Here is a 21,127-nt window from a genome sequence, read left to right on the forward strand (position 1 = left end):
GGATCTTTAATGCATGGAAATTTAATCAGATTTTCTGGTTGCGAAAGGCTGCGACGTGGTGCTAACTGTTTTCGAGATTGACTCAGAAAGACAAAGGCAAACCATTTTGATAGACATCGGAGCTTTCGCCGAACAGTTCTTTAAGTAAAAGGCTACTGAACAAAATACCCAAAGTGGTTCTAGTGTTGATTGATTCATCTTTCGCAGAACTTTTCTCACGAAAACTCGCAACGTCGACTCATCAGTTGTTGTCATCGTCCAAGCCTCTGCACCATATAGCAGGGCGGGAATTATGAGTGGCTTATAGAGTTTGGTTTTTGTTCGTCGAGAGAGGACTTTACTTCTCAATTGCCTACTCAGTCCGAAGTAGCACCTGTTGGCATGAGTTATCCTGTGTTGGATTTCAAGGCTTGGTGGTGTTTACGTTGGTTCCAAGATAGACGAAATTATCTACGACTTCGAAGTAATGAATGTCAACAGTGACGTGAAAGCCAAGTCACGAGTGCGATGACTGTTTGTTTGATGATAGGAGATATTTCGTCTTGCCCTCGTTCACTGCCAGACCCATTTGCCTTCTTTCCTTGTCCAGTTTGGAGAAAGCAGAACTAACGGCGCGGGTGTTGAGGCTGATGATATCAATATCATCGGCATACGCCACAGCTGTACACTCTTATAAAAGATTGTATCTGCTCGATTAAGTTCTGCAGCTCGAACTATTTTCTCCAGCAGCAGGTTAAAGAAGTCGCACGATAGGGAGTCGCCTTGTCCGAAACCTTGTTTGGTGTCGAACGGCTCGGAGACGTCCTTCCCGATCCCGACGGAGTTTTTGGTGTTGCTCAACGTCGACGTCGAACCTTCCTTGTGTTTGTTGACGTGTGCTTTTTGCTGCACAGAGGCGTCTTGGAGGCAGAATTTACCGACCATAGTGCCAATGACATCTTCTTTGCCCACCCTGGCGTTAAAGCCGTCAAGCACGATTTTGAAATCGTGGCGGGGGCAGCTCTCATAGGTGCGCTCCGAGCGCTCATAGAAGGCATCTTTGATCACATCGTCCTTGTCTTCCGTTGGGGCGTGGGCGCAGATTAGCGATATGTTGAAGAACCTCGCTTTGATGCGGATTGTGGCTAGACGTTCATTCACCGGAGTGAATGATAGTATTCGTCGACGGTGTCCCTCGCCCACCACGAATCCCACACCAAAGTTGCGCTTCTTTATAAGGCCACTGTTTTAAATGTCACAAAGACCTTCTCGTCTCGAACCTTGTTCCGTCCATCGCATTTCTACGTCGGCGGTGATGTCAACCTTTATATTCACGAGGACATCAATCAGCTGGGCAGTGGCACCTTCCCAATTAAGGGACCTGGTATTCCAGGTGTATGCCCTCATTTCGTAGTCCTTATTTCGTATGCCTTGGTCGTCATCAAAAGGGGGGTCTCTCATCCGAGGCTGGTTGTTAGTTTTCATTTTTTTTACGTTTCGGGTCCCCAACCCAGCGCACAACCCTATGTAGGGGATTCTTCGCCTTCTCTATTTAGCTCGCCTTCAAACGGATGTTCTTAGGCTACCCAGAGAACATTTGGTCAAAGACCGGAAGTCGTGAGCTGCTTGAGTCATATGTAAAAGAATCGTTTCTGGCCACTCCCAAGTGAATGGCGATCAGAGAACTTTCTTGAACTTTTACCCATGACTCCATCCACCATTTGCTAAATAAAAATCAGAAATAATGAAGGCAGAGAAGGTTTTATGGAGGTTCTTCTGCGAGAGAGTAGAAAAGTGTCACGAATCCTCTAACTTTAGGTATGGGTGGGCCATATAAAATTTTAAATTTAAAGATAGGGCGTAAAAGATTGAGTGTAGCGTTTGCTGTATGGCACGTAGCACCGTCCTGCTGGAACCAAATGTTGTCAAAGTCTTCCTCTTCATTTTACTTGAAGAAAAATTCGGTTCGGTTCGCGGTATCGCTCACCATTGATGGTTACGGCAGTTCCTTCTTCATTTTCGAAGAAAAATGGGCCGATGATTCTACCAGACCAAAATCCGCACCATACAGTGATTCGTGCTGGGTGCATTGGCTTCTCGACAATTACGTGCGGGTTTTCTGTGTGATGATTTTTCCGTAAAATTGACCATCCTCGGTCAAACGATCTGCCCAATCTGCGAGCTTTAGACGGCTGTTTTCTAGTGAATAGCGACCCATTTCGTAAATTTTAGACTTTTACTGAACATCTGTCACTTTCCGAATGGTATTTGACGTTTTCAATGTCGAAATATAGATAATTCAAATTTAAATTTAAAACTAAAAATGACCCACCCGTTACATTCAGTACAACATAAAAGAACGTGAAGGACGAGCTGTCGGGTAATAATATATGCAGATGATGTTGCCCTTATGATTAAACGAAAATCACTGGATACTGTTTATGAGTTAACAAAATGTTACCTCAGTGTTAAATTTAGCTGGGCGGAAAGAAGCGATTTGACTGTCAATCCAAATAAAGCTGAACTGTTTTTTTTTACCAAGAGGTATAAATCCCGGAAATACCCCTTTCTATCGATTCCACCATGTCGGAAAGGGGAAATACTTGGCCTTATTCTTAATAGAAACTTATCACGGAAGTCCAATGTTAAAAAAAGGGTGAAGAAGACACTGATTGCGCTATATTGCTGTAAAGGAGCTACTGTTAAGCGGTGAAGACTCCTAAGAGTTGTGCTTTGACTTTACGAAACCATAGTTAAGCCAATGTTGTTCTATGGCATATTTGTTTTGTGGAAGGCGCTTGGGCAGAACGTGTTCACCGAGCGGCTCTCATTCCCATCACCGGTGCACTACATACAACATCACCCACCGCCCTTAATACCATTCTACAAATAGCCGGCAAATGCCTTTGCTGCGAAGGTTGCTATCGCACTCCGGGAAGCCGTACGTATTAACGTTCTCAGAGTGGAGCATTCTGAAATCCCCACATTTCCATTGCATTCCGGATAACTTGGACAGTGCGCCGTAGAGCCCACATCCCACATATTCTCTGCGTGTATACATCTTGGGGATATGGGCGTTTGATGGAATCGCTGCAGAAGAGGCGCAGTGAGCTTTTTCAAGAAGTCTTTTGTCAGGAGCTCTCAATCATCTTTGTTTCATACTGCCAGACCATACCAGTTTCTTTCAAACAGAAGGTACCCCTATTAAAGTAGCAGCAGATATAATTCGTCGAGGCCTTGAGTGTACCCTTGAGGTGTACCCCTGTCGTCATGCACTTGGGTTCTGAATCTATGGGCCTCGGGCGGGCTCAGTAAGCGTGGTCAGCAACCAGCACTTGTGGGGTTGCGAAATGCCCTGACAGGACACTGTTCCACGCGGTGAGACTAAAGATTTTAGAGGACGCAACTTGTTACAGTTTCAGGGAGGAAGATGAAGTGGAAGCATCTGGACATCTAGACGGTCCTTTCGAACCATAATTAGGAGTGCTGGGCATCACAACGGACAAGCGTTTCTAACAATCCAAGGGGGATTATTCGTGGTTTCAAGAATACATATCAGGTCATTTACATGACTTAACCGAAACTAACGGTGCTAAACTAAATGAACGATCTTAATTTGACGAAATATCTAATTTGGCTTGGAACTGACCAAAATGGAGTTCTTGTAAGAAATTCTTTTTTGTATTTGTGAAGGGTATTAACATTATTTCTTCTTTTCTTATTATCAAATAGAATAATTCAAATCATGCTTCCACCAACTTAAGAAAATATCTCATTTAATTTGGAGAAATTTTAATGTTCTACAAAAAGTGTTCTCCCGTTTTTTTTTTTGTAAACCTAAACGCTTAAAAAATATTAATGGTTAAAATTGGATTATTTTTTAACTCAATGAAAAAATTCATTATAATTTAAAATTAAAAACTCATAGTTTTCACTGACTACAAACATAGAATATCTTTCGATTAATTTAAGATTTTGCGAGATATTTACCATCAAACATCCACGCATATGATATACAGGGTAGGCCATTTAAAGTTGACCCATTTGTTTCTAAAAAAAAAGAACAAAAGAAAACAATGTTTTTTGTTCATTTCAAAAATAATTTATTTTGGTCCAAGGGGATTTGTTTCAGCTAATATTTAAAAATTAGATCGCGTAAATGGGCACCTTTAGCTTTGACAGCTAAATGCACTCTTTTTTCGACATTTTCCATGACTTTGGCCAATGTTTCGGATGATATGGCGGCTGTTTCACGTCGAATGTTGGCTTTCAGTTGAGCTAAGGTCTTTGGCTTATTAGCGTATACCTTGGATTTCAAATAACCCCACAAATAAAAGTCTGGTGGCGTCAAATCTGGTGATCTCGGTGGCCAGTCAACATCACCATTTTTCGATATCAATTTTTTCGATGGCCCATTTGCCAAAATTAAGGCGTCGCGGATAATCAGCTGGGTTTAGTTTTTGTGCCATTTGAATTTTATATGGAAACATCTTCAAATCTTTATGAATTATGCGTCGGAGAGTGGTGCGAGAGATGTCTAATTCCTGAGAGCGGCGATAACTCGATGTCGATGGAGTCTCCTCAATACTGGCTGTTAAAAGTTACAGCGTTGCCAGATGGGTCAACTTTAAATGGCCTACCCTGTATTTACGAATATAATAAATAATTACAATCACAATAATTAAAGCTATATTAGATTCCGGAATCAACACACTAAAATAAACATTTAATATTTCACGCGAATAAAACAATCGCACGCGTAGCCGGTTAATACTGCTATTTGCGCAAAAGTGCTGACCCTTGCGTCTTGTTTGTTTCCTTAGTGAAACTAAAAGCTAATGCTCCCGGCTTTGGCTGAATAATCAAATAAAGAAACACGAAGAAACGTGGCATTCTTCCCTTTTTTGTACAAAAATTTTAAAATATATCGAATTTCTTTATTATTTTCACTCATTTTTGAACAGCTGTAACTTTTTTTCAACTTCCCCGATTTTAATTTTTGGTTAAATGAAGCTTAAAATCTCACTTTTTTAATATGACATGACACAACGTGATTAGTAGCACGGGAGATATACGACTGCAACGACATCTATTGAAAAATACAAAAAGACTTTTTCGACTACCCATTATTTATGTTATACTATAATACTCTGTGCAAAATGTCACATCAAAATAATTATAATTAATAATTATTAGTGTTTAGTATGCGCTTGTCTTTCTGCCCTTGATACATTCGGAGGAGGACTCAATGGCGATTTTCCATTATTTTTAGGTATGAAAGAACCAAGAGACTTTTCAAGAGCTCTTGAGTCATATCTGAAATAAGAAATCAAAAATTCCGAAACAACCATGCTAAGCATCAAAATGAATTTAGCCCCCATCAAACGCCCTCAAACTCTTTTATGTAATCACATCAAAACCCACAAGCACATAACAAAAAATTTTATAGGCTCATCATTCATCCTCAACAAACAGCAACCGAGTTCGTGTTAACAACAATCACAATCAATATTGCTTTTCTGAAAATTTCGAATACCAAAACCACAAACCATGTCATGTGTACGTCTACAAAAATATCGACTTCTCAGACATTAATTTTTTTGGCTGAAAACTCTTCGTTGCCTTATTTTAATTTTTAGAACGGACAGTGGAGACATGATTACAATCTTAGAACTACATACACGCACATTATGCTAAAAAAAAAATAAAAAATTACAATAACTTTTTCGCAAATTCAGTAGGAGGAAGTTTAGGAATCATACGTAAGCCAACCTGTTTAACCTATCAGATCTTTTCATGCAACACTTGGCAAGGATACTCTTACAGAACTATACGCAAAAGTTTGATGTTTTCTCCGACCACAATGAAAAGTTTATGTACGAAAGTCATCTCCAATATAAGAACCAGCCCGATGCACCAGTTTATACAAATTATTACCCATATATATCTCCCACGAGTCTAAAGTCAGAAATTGTAAACATTACTGTACGAAAGATCCATAAGGTCTTTTCGTTCCCCATATAACTCCCAAATTAGGATCGTTCGAAAAAAAGAGGCATCCACAGAAGAGCTTAACTCAACACAATAGCTGACCGTTATTCATTCTCCGAAATAAATGAGATTTTGGCACAACTTCGAAAAAATAAATTATTTTCAGTAACATATCTGAAAAGCGGTTTCCACGAGATTTCATTACCAGAATCTAATATTGAGAACACTACTTAATGAGTTAAAATGGCAAATACTAACTCACGCGTTTACCATTTGCTCTAAAGAAGACTCCAGCAATATGACAACTTGCTTTAGAAAACATTCTTAGAAAATATATTCGGTTATATTCAGCAGAGAACCTTAACTCATAGGTACTTAACATTTTTAAAACCTTAAACTAATATGAAAGTACTAATGGATAAATACGAATTATTTAAAAAATGAACAGAATTTTAAGAATTAAGGTTGATTTATAAAAGACTAAACTCCTAACTACTGTTCTTAGAGAAGAAGACCGTAGAGCTAAACGACAAAGTTAAAGTGATGCCGGCCACTTAAATCGTTGCGTAACTAATAAACGAGTACGGACAACTAAAATTGTAATATTACTGATACACAAGCAATAAAAACGACAGTTTAAAACAAGACGCAAGCGCATCTTAAAAGAATAAGACCATGAAATCAAATACAAGTCAGACCACCCGAACTCAACTCATTAACAAAAGCAACGCTCTCTGACGAAATTTCGGGACACAATCTAATACCGGTCACAGAAATGCCCATCAATGTATTTAAAAATATGGTTACTTTCGGGACAGAAGAATATCATTGAAAAAATACATTTCTCAACAGAAGGCAGTCTAAAATCAATAAAATAGTCACTACTATTACCTACCTACTCCAATTCCCGAATATCCAGAACACCACGATAATGCATCGATTCTTCGTGACTTTTTCAATCAGTTTCAAACGACCGCTCCGAGGAAACCGTTTTGAGCCAATTGAAGGCATTGAACGTGAATAGCTACGCGCATTGGAGGCTATTTCGGAAATTGACTTTAACAACTGTTTCGATTGGAAACGTTGGCTCAAGCAAATTGAGGTCAAAGGGATTACATGATGCGGACGATATAGATTTTGAAGAATAAATTAAGAATTTTTAAATTATGAACAAAGTCCTACTATTTTGTGCTTATATTGATACCGCAATGCAAAAAGATATAGTTAAGAAAAATAAATCATCATCAATTATAACAGAATCGGGCTGAGTAGTTCGCAAATAACGACATTAATAACTGCCAATGTGCAGATCCTAGATTCCGGAGGAGGTCTTCCTCTGCTTCCGCTGGTGGTACGGAATTAAAAACGTGGAGTGTTCTCTTCCATTCGGACTTGACCTAGCCAGCGCAGCCGTTGTCTCTTGATTCGCTGAACTATGTTAATTTCACCGTATATCTCGTTAAGCTCATCGTTTGATCGACTGTGGTACTCGCCGTGGCCAATGAACAAGGGACCGTAAATCTTCCGCAAAACCTTTCTTTCGAACACTCTTAAATCCGACTCATCAGGTGATTTCATTGTCTATGCCTCCGCACCAAATGGCAGGATGGGAATGATGATTCCCTACTCAGTCCAAATTAGCACCTGTTAGCAATAGTGATTCTCTGTTGAATATCAAGGCTGATATTGTTGTTGGTGATGACATAATATTTTTAAATGAATTTAATGGCGAGTATTGTAATACTAAGAAAAATATATTTTTCAAAAGAGATAATAGAAAACAAGACTTGCCAGCAATAAAACAATCAATATCAATGCATAGTAACATATGAGAAATTTTATCCTTGAAATTTATTGAAGATTTTTTGTCAAATGAAACTGAAGAAAATTTATTTCTGAAGAGACGATATTATACATACACAAATTTATCTTACTGCTAACGTAACAAGAATAATAATGTTGTCATAATTGTTCAAAGTAAACAAATGAAACTACATATAAATAAAGAAAGAAAGAAACATAATAAGTATACAAGATTTATCAAAATGTTGCTCAACTCCCTCGAATGAGGATGCGAATTTAAGGGCGGAGTTAACACATACTAAATTTACAGTTACAATAATTAAAGCTGAATCAGATTTCCGGCATCAGCATAGTAAATTCATTTTTTGATACATTCTTCGTACTAAGAAAACAGCTATGTAATTTTGCTAAATCAGTATCAGTTTCATAATGTTCGGGTCCAGTAGCAAATATAAACGCGTTTATTATTTAATTTATATTATATATATTATATATATATATATAAATGGTCAGGTTGACGAGAAGAGTCTGTGGAAGCAATAACTTGAGTAAACATTGAGATATCCTCATTGCACATATTCTTTGGCAGTTCGGTATTTCAGGTGGCATAATCGAACCACTGTCACGCCCATGAAACGTAATTGTAAAATAATACGTAAAACGTAATGTCTTTCTCATTTTTCTATGACACAATAAAATAGGCCAAATCGAACTGCAAACATGCCCACCTCCCATATATTACTTTTAAATTATATTTCATTCTTTCACTTTCCAGTACTCAAATAAAGAAGTAATTAATAAAGGGTGATTTTTTAAGAGCTTGATAACTTTAAAAAAAAAAAACGCATAAAATTTGCAAAATCTCATCGGTTCTTTATTTGAAACGTTAGATTGGTTCATGACATTTACTTTTTGAAGATAATTTCATTTAAATGTTGACCGCGGCTGCGTCTTAGGTGGTCCATTCGGAAAGTCCAATTTTGGGCAACTTTTTCGAGCATTTCGGCCGGAATAGCCCGAATTTCTTCGGAAATGTTGTCTTCCAAAGCTGGAATAGTTGCTGGCTTATTTCTGTAGACTTTAGACTTGACGTAGCCCCACAAAAAATAGTCTAAAGGCGTTAAATCGCATGATCTTGGTGGCCAACTTACGGGTCCATTTCTTGAGATGAATTGTTGTCCGAAGTTTTCCCTAAAAATGGCCATAGAATCGCGAGCTGTGTGGCATGTAGCGCCATCTTGTTGAAACCACATGTCAACCAAGTTCAGTTCTTCCATTTTTGGCAACAAAAAGTTTGTTAGCATCGAACGATAGCGATCGCCATTCACCGTAACGTTGCGTCCAACAGCATCTTTGAAAAAATACGGTCCAATGATTCCACCAGCGTACAAACCACACCAAACAGTGCATTTTTCGGGATGCATGGGCAGTTCTTGAACGGCTTCTGGTTGCTCTTCACCCCAAATGCGGCAATTTTGCTTATTTACGTAGCCATTCAACCAGAAATGAGCCTCATCGCTGAACAAAACACGCGCGCGAAACACATTTCGAACCGAACACTGATTTTGGTAATAAAATTCAATGATTTCCAAGCGTTGCTCGTTAGTAAGTCTATTCATGATGAAATGTCAAAGCATACTGAGCATCTTTCTCTTTGACACCATGTCTGAAATCCCACGTGATCTGTCAAATACTAATGCATGAAAATCCTAACCTCAAAAAAATCACCCGTTATAACGGGATACAATTTTGCAGTATTAATTGCCTTAAAGTAGGTCACCTTTTGGCCAAAAAATGTACAAATCCAACCAAAACTGTTCAAGCTCCTAGGTACCAAATATGTGCACCCCAGTATCTATAGTTAACTTTTGACTTAAAATATCGGTAAATGTGTGAGATATATAATCGAAATTCAGGGATAATCCTTCTCTGACAATGTTATGTCTATATGTAAAAAATTGAATCGGGACAGTACTTTCCTGAGGCCTCTTTTACCTAATATAAAGATTTTCGAACTCTCAGGTGACTTTATGCTGGATATATCAGCCAATATTTGAGTGATCTCAATGAAATTGGGAGAGAGTGTTTTAATCATGACAGTGTATCTTTGTGCCAAAAATTGATAAATTTGAGAGAAACCCTTACCTAGCCCCTTATAACCATTATCCGGCTGACTTTGCTCCATATGATTGGTGATTATATGTGAGGTACCTTAATGATAATAGTTAATGGATAATATCGGGTCTATACTAACCCAACTCCCATATACTATATATAGTACAAGTGTAATGACAACAAATCTTGTGCCGAATTTATCGGCCAGTGTATGAATTATATAGAGTATGTGTATATATTATATAAAACTTCTTGGATTTCGATCCTCTGGTTTACGTTTTCCATCTTGAGGTATTTCGCTGGCTTTAATTCTTGAAAGTTGCAAAGGGTATACAATTTTCGGTTGCACCCGAACTTTGCCCTTTCTTACTTGTTTGTCATTACCTTTATTTGCTTGTTATATTTACTCTTGTAGCTTAACTAAGGTACATTTTCATTTGATAAGAACTTTGTTATTGTGCGATAATAATTTGCATCAAACACATCATGTCTGTAGGCGCCGTTGCTCAAAAGCTTGATTAAAAAGTTGTTTTTTATTAAAACTTTAATTATTATGTTATAATAGGAGGTGAGAGGTGGGCTTTAGTATACATACATGGAAGTATCAGCTTTGAGCTCTTTTGAAGAGCGCTTCTTCTTTAGCTAGCTCACCTTCACAATTTTCGTATATGTATTTGATTAACATTCATACTAGTAGGTACTGCTTCAATATTCACATGCTTGCTTTTACTAATTTTTAGTTCTTCCTTTTCCTTTTTTAACCCTATGTTATCTTTATGTTACTAATTACACATCATTTCCAAATTTGTAAGACTTTACGTGATACGTGAGCTGCTTTCTTTAATTCTCTTAGTTTGTAACACCCAGAAGGAAGCGTCGGAGACCCTATAAAGTATATACATAAATGATCAGTATGTTAGCTGAGCCGATTTAGCCATGTGTGTCCGTGTGTATATATATGAACTAGTCCCTCAGTTTTTAAGATATTGTTTTGAAATTTTGCAAACATCATTTTCAAGAAGCTGCTCATATGTCGGAACTGCCGATATCGGACCAATACAACATATAGCTGCCATACAAACTGAACGATCGAAATCAAGTTCTTGTATGGAAAGCTTTTGCATTTGACAAGATACATTCACGAAATTTGGTATAGATTATTTCCTAAGGCAACAATGTAATCTCCGAAGGAATGGTTCAGATCGGCTTACTATAGCATATAGCTGCCATACAAACTGAACGATCGGAATCTAGTACTGGTATGGAAAACTTTTGCATTTGACAAGACATATTCACGAAATTTGGTATAGATTATTTCCTAAGGCAACAATGTAATCTCCGAAGAATTTGTTCAGATCGGCTTACTATAGCATATAGCTGCCATACAAACAAAACGATCGGAATCAAGGGCTTGTATGGAAAACTTTCGCATTTGACGTGGTATCTTCAGAAAATTTGATATGGATTACTGCTTAAGGTAATAATATAATCTCCGAAAAAATTGTTCAGATCGGATTATTATAGCATATAGCTTCCATATAAACTGAACACATAGTTACTAAAAGAAATGCACCTGTGAAGGGCGTTTTTTCTTGTTTTATTTACTCTAAATCAGTGTTTCCCAAAGTGGGCGATAACGCCCCCTTGTGGGCGCTGCAGGTGTCAAGGGGGGCGGTAAGAGACCCAGAAAGAAAATGGGGGTGTTGTGTAGGGGTTATTTGTAATTTTATTTAGCTAGGAGACCTCTTAGACAACGACTACATGAGCTCTCGACTCTCAATAATAACTTGTGAACATCAACTAATATGAATTAAAAGATTGCTCAAATTCGGTTCTGTATTTCTCTACGCCTAGTTCATATATCTGTCCAATTTTATTGAGTATAGAAAAAATGAAAATCATGTCTTATAGAATACTAACTGTCAAGCGTATTACTATTGCCATTGCCAAATCTGTATGTGGGCATTTGCTATCTTAATATAATCATTTGCGCAAAGGTGTAGGGTAGGTAGGTTCGAGCTGATGTAGCGCTTGCTTTGAGCTCTTGAAAAATTTATTTTATCCCTTGCGAAATGACGTCGGGTAGGTAGCTGATGTAGCGCACGTTTTATGTCCTTGGTGTACATTGCGTTATTCATAGACAACATTTAGTTGCTAGAAACTTAAGTGAAAAACTATTTCAATCACTGCAATATGTCGTCAAAGCAGTCAATAAAATTCGCAACAGCTCTTTGAATGATAGATTACGAGTATTTCATCAGCTTTGTGTTACTAATGACGAGGATTTCAATCGTTTGTTGTTTCATACTGAAGTTCGTTGGCTATCAAGAGGCAATTGTCTGACTCGATTCTACAACCTGTTTGACTCTGTTATAGAGTTCTTGGAAACTAAAGATACAGAATTTCAAGACAAGCTCATAACATCAAAGAATGATATAGCTTACATGACAGACCTGTATAAATTGTTCAACGACATGAATCTATGTGTTGGATCCGTTTTCAAATGTCAACATAGCAATGTCACTTCAGCTGGAAGAAGAACTTATAGAATTGACAACAAACGAGGAAATAAAAATCAAGTTCAAAAATAGTTACCAAGAATTTTGGCTACAAAAACCGATCTCGCAATTGTACCTTGGATTGTGGTTAATCGTTCAACGATTCTTGATAGCATTCCCATCGTCATATTTGTGTGAATGTGGATTTAGTGCTGTGACAACACTGCTTACTAAAAATAGAAATCGTTTGCTTGTTACCGAACGTGGCGACTTGCGACTGTTCTTGAATAAATTGGAACCTGATATTAACAAACTTATTAAACAGCATCAGATTCATCCTTCACATTAGTTTTTATATATGGATCGATTATTTTAGTTTTATTTTTAATAAAAGATTCTCTGTTTTAATACTATAAAGTTGTGTTTCAATAATCATTCTTTTTGGCAGGTGAAGCCCGTAAGAGTTAACTTGAGACCTAAGCGCCGTTGTATGTTACCTACTGCGCTCAGGTTTCAAGTTGCTGGTTATAGTAAAAGTTTCGTTTAGAATTCTCCGTTAATATACATACATATATACATAGGTCACAATAATTAATTTGAAGTTATAGTGGTTTTTAAATAAGTGAAAAAATGGGGGCGATAAAAAAATATTTATTCTCAAAGTGGGCGGTAGGCAAAATAAGTTTGGGAACCACTGCTCTAAATGATCTGCGACTGTTTCTCAACGTCACCCCATGAAGAGGTTCAGCCATTTTTATTTTCTAGTGATTTCTCTGTTGGATATTAGCAACCTGTTGTTTGGTCGATAATTAAGTTTGAATTAGAAGTTTATATTTTGTTTTTATTTGACCAGTGTGGCAGAACTGATTGCAATTGTTAGAAACAGAACAGCTGATCAGGGGCGTCGCGAGGGGGGGTGTGACACCCTCCCATCTATGAACGAGTCGGCATTTTCGGCCATTTTAATATCATAACTAAAAATTTGAAAGTTCATTTCGGCAATTCCAGTAAAAGTTGCCAAGTACCCGGAAATTTGTTGTCAAAACTTATTGAATATTTTTAAGATTTTCATCAAAATATATTATTGCACATTAATTTTTACGTCATATCCATTGGGAATTCAGTAGCCGGCATTTATGAAAATTCTAACTTCAGTAAAACGCAATAAAAAGCTCTATAATTGCGGAAGCAAGCTTAAAAAGACACCTTTTCGTAATTTCCACGAGGATTATTAAAACACTACAATGTTCGAATAATAGTGGTTGAATATATTTTTTTTAAGTTCGAAGAATGAATTTACTATCGATCGTCATTCTTTCAAAAGTCGGTTATCTCCTAATCGACTTGCTGTCAACGTTCGGTATGTTCTACAAACTCATGATGAACTTTTGACTGTTGAGCGGCTTCTGAAGATGGATATTGTCCTATCAAAAAAATCGGGCGAAGAGTTGGCTAAAAAAATTGTAAAAGCTCTTAATTCAATGGGGATTTCGATCAAAAAAATTGTTTTCCAGTCCTACGATTTTGCAAAAAACATGTCGTGCAAGTATAAAGGAACCCAGCGAAAATTGTCAGAAAATGTGAGAAAACTATTCCTTATATACCATGTCATGCTCATCGGATCAACATATTTGTTGAAACATCATGCAATGCAAGTGTTTTGATTAAAGGATTCTTTGACGTTTTAGAAACACTGTACTTTTTTTCTGGAATTACGAAACGTTTTCTTAGTTTGCGAAAAGAATTAAATGATATTGAGAATACATTGCAACTGAAAAACCTGTCAATAACACAATGGACTGCTCGGGCTGAAACAGTAAAAGCTGTGTGGATTTCTTTCGAAGGTATTGTTAACGCTTTGGAAGTCATTCAAAAAGATTCAGAAAATTTTGATAACAATACACGTACATTAGCTTCTGGTCTGCTTAAAAAAAATCTGGATTTTGATTTTATTAGCTCGTTATTTTTTTGTAAAAATGTAATGTTTAAAGTAAAAAATTTGATAGAAAGTTTGGAAGCCGAGAAATTGAACGTCATTGACGCATTATTGCTGATTGAAAGCACATCAGCGTCATTCCAACAAATGAATGACGATTCACAAATTAACGCATTGCTAGCGAGTTCAGTTGCATTTGCTGAAAAGTGTCAGATCAACCCTGAAAATGACTTTTCGAAACACCACAGAACACTCCGTGCTCCGAAGAAATATGACGATAATCCAGCAACTGCTTGTAATTTTAATTTCCAGACATTTTATAGAAAAGAATTCAAAATTGTCCTCGAAAATTTCACAAATTGTATTCAAGATAATTTGCAAGAAACTATGTCAACCTTCAAACCCATTCAAGAGATGTTCAGGATTCCACCTAACAGAAGTAATATTACAATAGAATCTATACAATTTGTTGTGCAATTGGAACCTAAGTTCTTCAGTGAAGACCTAGATTGTATTTTTGCTGAAACACAAATTCTTTTTGATTCATGTAAAGAGTTTAAATCTTTCGATGACATTTCTATAGTAGTGTACAAATTGAGAAAGGTCATTCCTTCTGCATACAAAATTGTTCATTACATAATGACTGCTCCTGTCATTTCAGCTTCATGTGAACGTTCTTTTAATAAATTGAAATTTGTTTTCAACGATTTGCGTACAACAATGGGGGATGAACGTTTGAATTCTTTGATGCTGCTTTCTTCTTCAAAGGATAAAGTAGACGAAATCGATCTGCGCGATGTTGTTGGAAAATGGTCAATGTTGAAACATCGCAGAGTGAAAATATAACTCAGAAATTTATATTTTTTGCAATTCAATTTCTTAAGAAAATCTTGTTTTTCCCGCGTAACACGTCGCTGAACAATATGTGTATTTTATATTAAGAGAAACATATTAAATGATGATTATACTAATATGTACAATACTTATTTTAGAATAAAATAATGAATTATGCTATTATGTTGTCAAACTTCTCCGTAATACGTTATCAGAAATGAAGATACCCTTATTTTATATATATTTATAAACATATACATTAAATCGGCAAATTCTTGAAATGAGTCGGCATTTCAAAGGGACTCACCCCCCCATGATCTGGATCCTCGCGACGCCCCTGCAGCTGATATAATATATGTATAAGTAGCGTGTAAAAGAAACAGCTGATGTGCACTTTTTCCCGCAAAAATTAAATAATTGAGTATTTATTTGATTTGTTATTTCTTTTAATTATGTGGTTTGTTTTGTGTGATTTTTTCCAATTACTACCACCAATCCAGGAAAATGTGCAATGTGTTGACAACTTCGGAGCATACATTTACCAATTACCATAGAACACTTTATGTGAAAATATCGAATGATTACATGAAAGATACCGAATTTTTTTGCGTGAGTAACACGTATTCTTACAGCGTGCCCACGAGTAAAGAGCTGACAACTAGCGAAGAAGTTCTGATTTTATTAAGTTGAACCAGGTAGTGCAGTTCTAAGTATGCTATAGACTTAAACATCTTGTTAAAAGCAATGGATAGATAACAAATAAGGAAGGGCTAAGTTCGGGTGTCACCGAACATTTTATACTCTCGCATGATAAAGTGATAATCGAGATTTCATTATCCGTCATTTATATATTTTTTTATTTTGCTGTAAAATTAATTAGAATTAAATTCTGAAAGATTTACCGATATTTTCGGTGAAAAATTAGGTTAGGTTAGGCACTGAGTTCTTCGTGTTCGATATAAGGGACCTTGAAAAGTTATATATATGTATGTGTAAAGTTTTATTCCGCTATCATCATTTGTTCCTAATGTGTATATTATAAAGAGGGCAGGCATCAGATGGAATTCAAAATAGCGTTATATTGGAAGAAGGCGTGGTTGTGAACCAATTTCACCCATATTTCGTACATGTCATCAGGGTGTTAAGGAAATATTATATACCGAATTTCATTGAAATCGGTCGAGTAGTTCCTGAGATATGGTTTTTGGTCCATAAGTGGGCGACGCCACGCCCATTTTCAATTTTTATTAAAAGCCTGGGTGCAACTTCCTTCTGCTATTTCTTATGTAAAATTTTGTGTTTCTGACGTTTTTTGTTAGTCGGTTAACGCACTTTTAGTGATTTTCAACATAATCTTTGTATGGGAGGTGGGCGTGGTTATTATCCGATTTCTTCCATTTTTGAACTGTATATGGAAATGCCTGAAGGAAACGACTCTATAGAGTTTGGTTGACATAGCTATAGTAGTTTCCGAGATATGTACAAAAAACTTAGTAGGGGGCGGGGCCACGCCCACTTTTCCAAAAAAATTACGTTCAAATATGCCCCTCCCTAATGTGATCCTTTGTGCCAAATTTCATTTTAATATCTTTATTTATGGCTTAGTTATGACACTTTATAGGTTTTCGGTTTCCGCCATTTTGTGGGCGTGGCAGTGGACCGATTTTGCCCATCTTCGAACTTGACCTTCTTATGGAGCCAAGAAATACGTGTACCAAGTTACAGCTTGCACGGACGGACGGACGGACGGACGGACAGACGGACGGACGGACAGACAGACATCCGGATTTCAACTCTACTCGTCACCCTGATCACTTTGGTATATATAACCCTATATCTGACTCCTTTAGTTTTAGGACTTACAAACAACCGTTATGTGAACAAAACTATAATACTCTCTTTAGCACATTGTAATAATTTGCTATCAGCTGATCGAGTTCTGCACAACCATAGATTAGGTCGTAATGATCAATCTCGATAACGGTGTTTAGTGGAAAATTATATGTTGCTTTTCGCTACATAAATCTAATTTTTAAAAGATGATAATAGTAAAAAAGGTATTGTATGTATATGTATCTTAAGTACTTTGACAGAGTGGCGTGACTTCACCTTTTAATGTGTTTAATGCCAGAAATTCTTAATTATAAAACGAATTAAAGGTATATCGGTTACAAAATATAACCGCATTAGTTTCGTGTGAAAGAAGGGGTACTAAAACAATTTTTACTTCGATACAACAACAGTTTAAATAGCGATCGATTACTCCACTTTATAATAAGTATCGTAATGAAAACTTATTTATGGCATTATGCTCACTTGAAAAGCGCTAAAGTGTTTCTGAACATTTGGGATAAAAAATTAGTAAAATCGGTTATTTGTCAGACGAGATCAAATTTAATCATTTTCGTTGTTTAGGTTTTTCTAAGCATAGTTTAATTTACTCGAAAATTTTAAATGTTTAATAAATATTTATAGTATTTATTACCTGAGTTGGTGTCAAATGTATGAGACTGGCTAAATGTTCTCTTTCTGGTGCGGATAGGTACCTTTGCTGCTTAAAGCGTCTCTCTAATTCGTACACCTAAAAATTCGAGTAACAAAAAATATTTTATAAACATATTTTAAAGCAACTACTGAAGGAATAGGAATTGAACTATAAAAGCAATAAGTACTAAGGTATGCCTCTACAACTGAACAGCCTCCTGGGATCAAGCATAAACTTATATATTTGAAGGATATAAAATATAAAAGGTGCATAATTTATTTTTATGAAAGTGCATTAATTAGGAGATAAAATAAATATGTATACATTTCTTGTTGTTATAAAATTTGTTAGTTTTATTAAATATAATACTTTATTTGCTTGAAAATTAGACGGCTTACTTAAAAAAGCATCGGGCTTATAAAACTTGCATTCCAAAGTATATCTTTTTGAATCCAGCGCCTCCTATATGTCGATGTGTTAGAATCTGATACCTTTATCGATTGTCCAGGGAGAATTTCATGACTTTTCATAGATGGGAAGTGAAGTTATTGCGTTTTAAGTATGTTTGTGTTATCGGTGCAAAAAGACGATAATGCGCCGTCTTATCGATCGACCAATTATTTGACCAAAAATCACATTTTAACCATTAACCACTCCCCGTATTCACCTGATATGGCACCGTGCGACATCTTCCTTTTCGGAAAATTGCATTTGCTCATGAAATTGTTATGCAGACGTAGAGGCTATTCAAAAGGCTTGCACCGGCATACTAGCGTTTATACCGGCCAACAAGCTAAAACACTCGTTCGACATGCTTTCGGACCGTGCAAAAACCTGCATTAAAGCAGAAGGAGACTATTTTGAACAAAATAACCAATGTTATGCTTTTTTTTTAACCTTCCTCGGTTCTTCCGGTCATATTGACCCGAATCTAAAGTTTAATTTATAATAAAAGTAGTAATATCTAATAGATTTCATAACGGCTTCGTGAAGTACAATGCTTTGATTCAAACATACAGCTTCTAAGAACATATTTATTATTGTTGAATATCAATTATACCAAAGTCACTAAGCGATTCATTGTTGATGGTAGTCTTAAAATATTGTTTTGAAGTGGGTAGAATCATATTGCTTTCGTCGCCCTCTTACAAGTGTTAACAGTTTTTTGTTTCATTTTGTTTCATTAGTTATTTGTACTCGTCGCGTTCGGTTGTTTTTTTCAATGGTTCACAAATTGAGTGATTCCATGATTTCTCAATTTACAAACTACGATATAAGTTCTGAAGATGAAATAATAAGGAAGCAGAGAATAATTCCGATGGAAATCCTACGGACAATATTCAACCTAATTGGAACTCTGGAAGTAGTAGTGACGAATCTAGTAGCGATGAAGTACCTCTTTCAAGATATATGACCAATAATAATGTTAGTGAAAACGAAATGCGATAAAAAAATGGTGAATTTGTGTGGTCGAAAATCCCATTAGAAAGAAGAGGTCGTTTGGGCAGCGCAAACCTAATAAAACTTACACCAGAAATTACCAGATATTCTTCTAATCGCAACAATACATTTAGAAGCGCTTTTGATTTATTTATAAACAAACGCATAAAATCTATAGTTTTGAAACAAACAAACATGGTAGGATCTTCACGGTTTGGAAATGAATGGGATGCGATGGATGAAATAGAGTTAGATGCATATCTAGGTCTTCTTATATTTGCTGGTGTTTTCAAGTCTAACGATGAAAGCCTCGACAGCTTGTGGTCTGAAGTTTATGGACGACCTATATTTCGACCAACAATGTTCCCAAAACGGGGATAAACGTTCGTATCGAGAAGCAAGGAGACAGAGTGATAAGTTAGCAGCTATAAGAGATATATGGGATGAATGGGCGACACTTTTGCCTATGTACTATAATCCGAATACAAATATCACAATTGACGAACAATTACTTTCATTCAGAGGTCGGTGTCCTTTTCGCCAATATATGCCAAGTGAACCGAGTAAATACGGCATAAAATTTTGGATTTTGTTTGACAGTGAAACAGGATATGTTCGTTCAATTCAATGCTATACCGGAAACTTCAAGGAAATGCTCCGAAAAAAAAAACAGTTGTTTTAGATCTGACAGAGGGCTTACAGGGCTACAATCTGACATGTGATAATTTTTTTATATCATATGAATTAGCCGAAACACTTTTAGACCGTAAGATTACCGTTTTTGGAACTTTACGGAAAAATAAACGACAGATACCATTAGATCTTTTGGATACGAAGAAATCAGTGTTTTCATCCACATTTGCATTCAATTAAAAAATGGTTCTTGTCTCATATATTCCGAAAAAGAAAAAAAACGTAATTTTTCTCAGTACAAACCACAATAAGATTGAAATACATGATTCAGAGCAGAAAAAACCTACAATGATCATGGACTATAACGCAACTAAGGGAGCTGTTGATTTTCTAGACAAAATGGTTTCGGCCTATAGTTGCAAACGTATGACAAGAAGGTGGCCTGTAGCCATATTTCATAATATGATTGATATCTCATGTTTCAATGCTTACGTATTATATTGTGATACCAATCCTGATTGGAAACAGAAGAGGACAGCACAAAGACGTCTGTTTTTAGAAAAAACTGTGCATGGAATTGGTCAACGAGTGAAGACAGGTGTTACTGAGACAACAGCTACTTCCAGTGCACAGAGTTGTAACAAAAGAAAAAGGTGTAATGTATGTCCGTCATCAAAATATGTCAAAACTTCGAAAATCTTCGAAACCCATATGCCCAAGACATTCGGAAATTATGTGCCTCTCATGTTGTCAAGAGTAACAAATGTCATAAATTGTGTCTTTTTTATTTAAATTAATATATAACTTAAATAATCCCATCTGTATTTAATTTATAAAAATCAATTTTAAATCGTTTTTTAATTCGGGTCAATATGATCCGTAGACCTTAACTTTGCGTAGTATTTGAGGAACCGAGGAAGGTTAAGTCCTGTTTACTTTGGAACACCTCTTGTAACATAAAATTAAAGTGAATGCAATGTCTGAGGTGAATAAAGCCATGTGTAGAAGTTTACGCATGTGAGGAAATTTCTCTGAACGCCATTCACTTGGGAGTGGCCAGAAACAATTATTTTACACATAGCTCAAGCAGTTCACGACTGCCGGTCCTATACCAAGTATCCTCTGGGTAATCAACAAACATCCGTTTGAAAGCGAGCTTTAGTGAGAAGGGCAATGATCGACGCCTAAGCTGCATTCACAACAGACAACCGAATGATTTACTACTCGACTTGCGCTGCCGCTCTCTGAGAGCGCTCATCAGCAACTCCCGTGACTACAAAGAGCTAGACAAGATAGACGAAGGTTTCAAGACTAGAACATTTTCCTGTAGAACGCCCTACGGTGATCTAGTGGCATATGCCCAGAGCATACTGAAATTATTTATTTCCTCTTTGAAGTTGGTCGCCTTGTCGT

General features: G+C 36.5%; 2 protein-coding genes across 4 annotated transcripts in view; one reads left to right on the forward strand and one right to left on the reverse strand.

Annotated features, from left to right (window-relative positions):
- The window catches only part of LOC125776636 (uncharacterized), a 502,262-nt gene that overhangs the window by 69,019 nt on the left and 412,116 nt on the right, over window positions 1-21,127 (forward strand). The window lies entirely within an intron of this gene.
- Window positions 1-21,127, reverse strand: part of LOC105228315 (homeobox protein Nkx-2.1) — a 143,246-nt gene that overhangs the window by 47,148 nt on the left and 74,971 nt on the right. For 2 of the 3 annotated variants that reach the window (XM_049450089.1, XM_049450091.1), the window contains one exon: window positions 17,642-17,737. The exons of the other annotated variant lie outside the window; for it this stretch is intronic. In XM_049450089.1, the coding sequence (XP_049306046.1) occupies window positions 17,642-17,737 (96 nt within the window). The remainder of the gene's footprint in view (window positions 1-17,641; window positions 17,738-21,127) is intronic. 3 annotated transcript variants of the gene reach the window in all.

This window comes from Bactrocera dorsalis, chromosome 2 (assembly GCF_023373825.1).
Source record: "Bactrocera dorsalis isolate Fly_Bdor chromosome 2, ASM2337382v1, whole genome shotgun sequence".
NCBI lineage: Eukaryota > Metazoa > Arthropoda > Insecta > Diptera > Tephritidae > Bactrocera > Bactrocera dorsalis.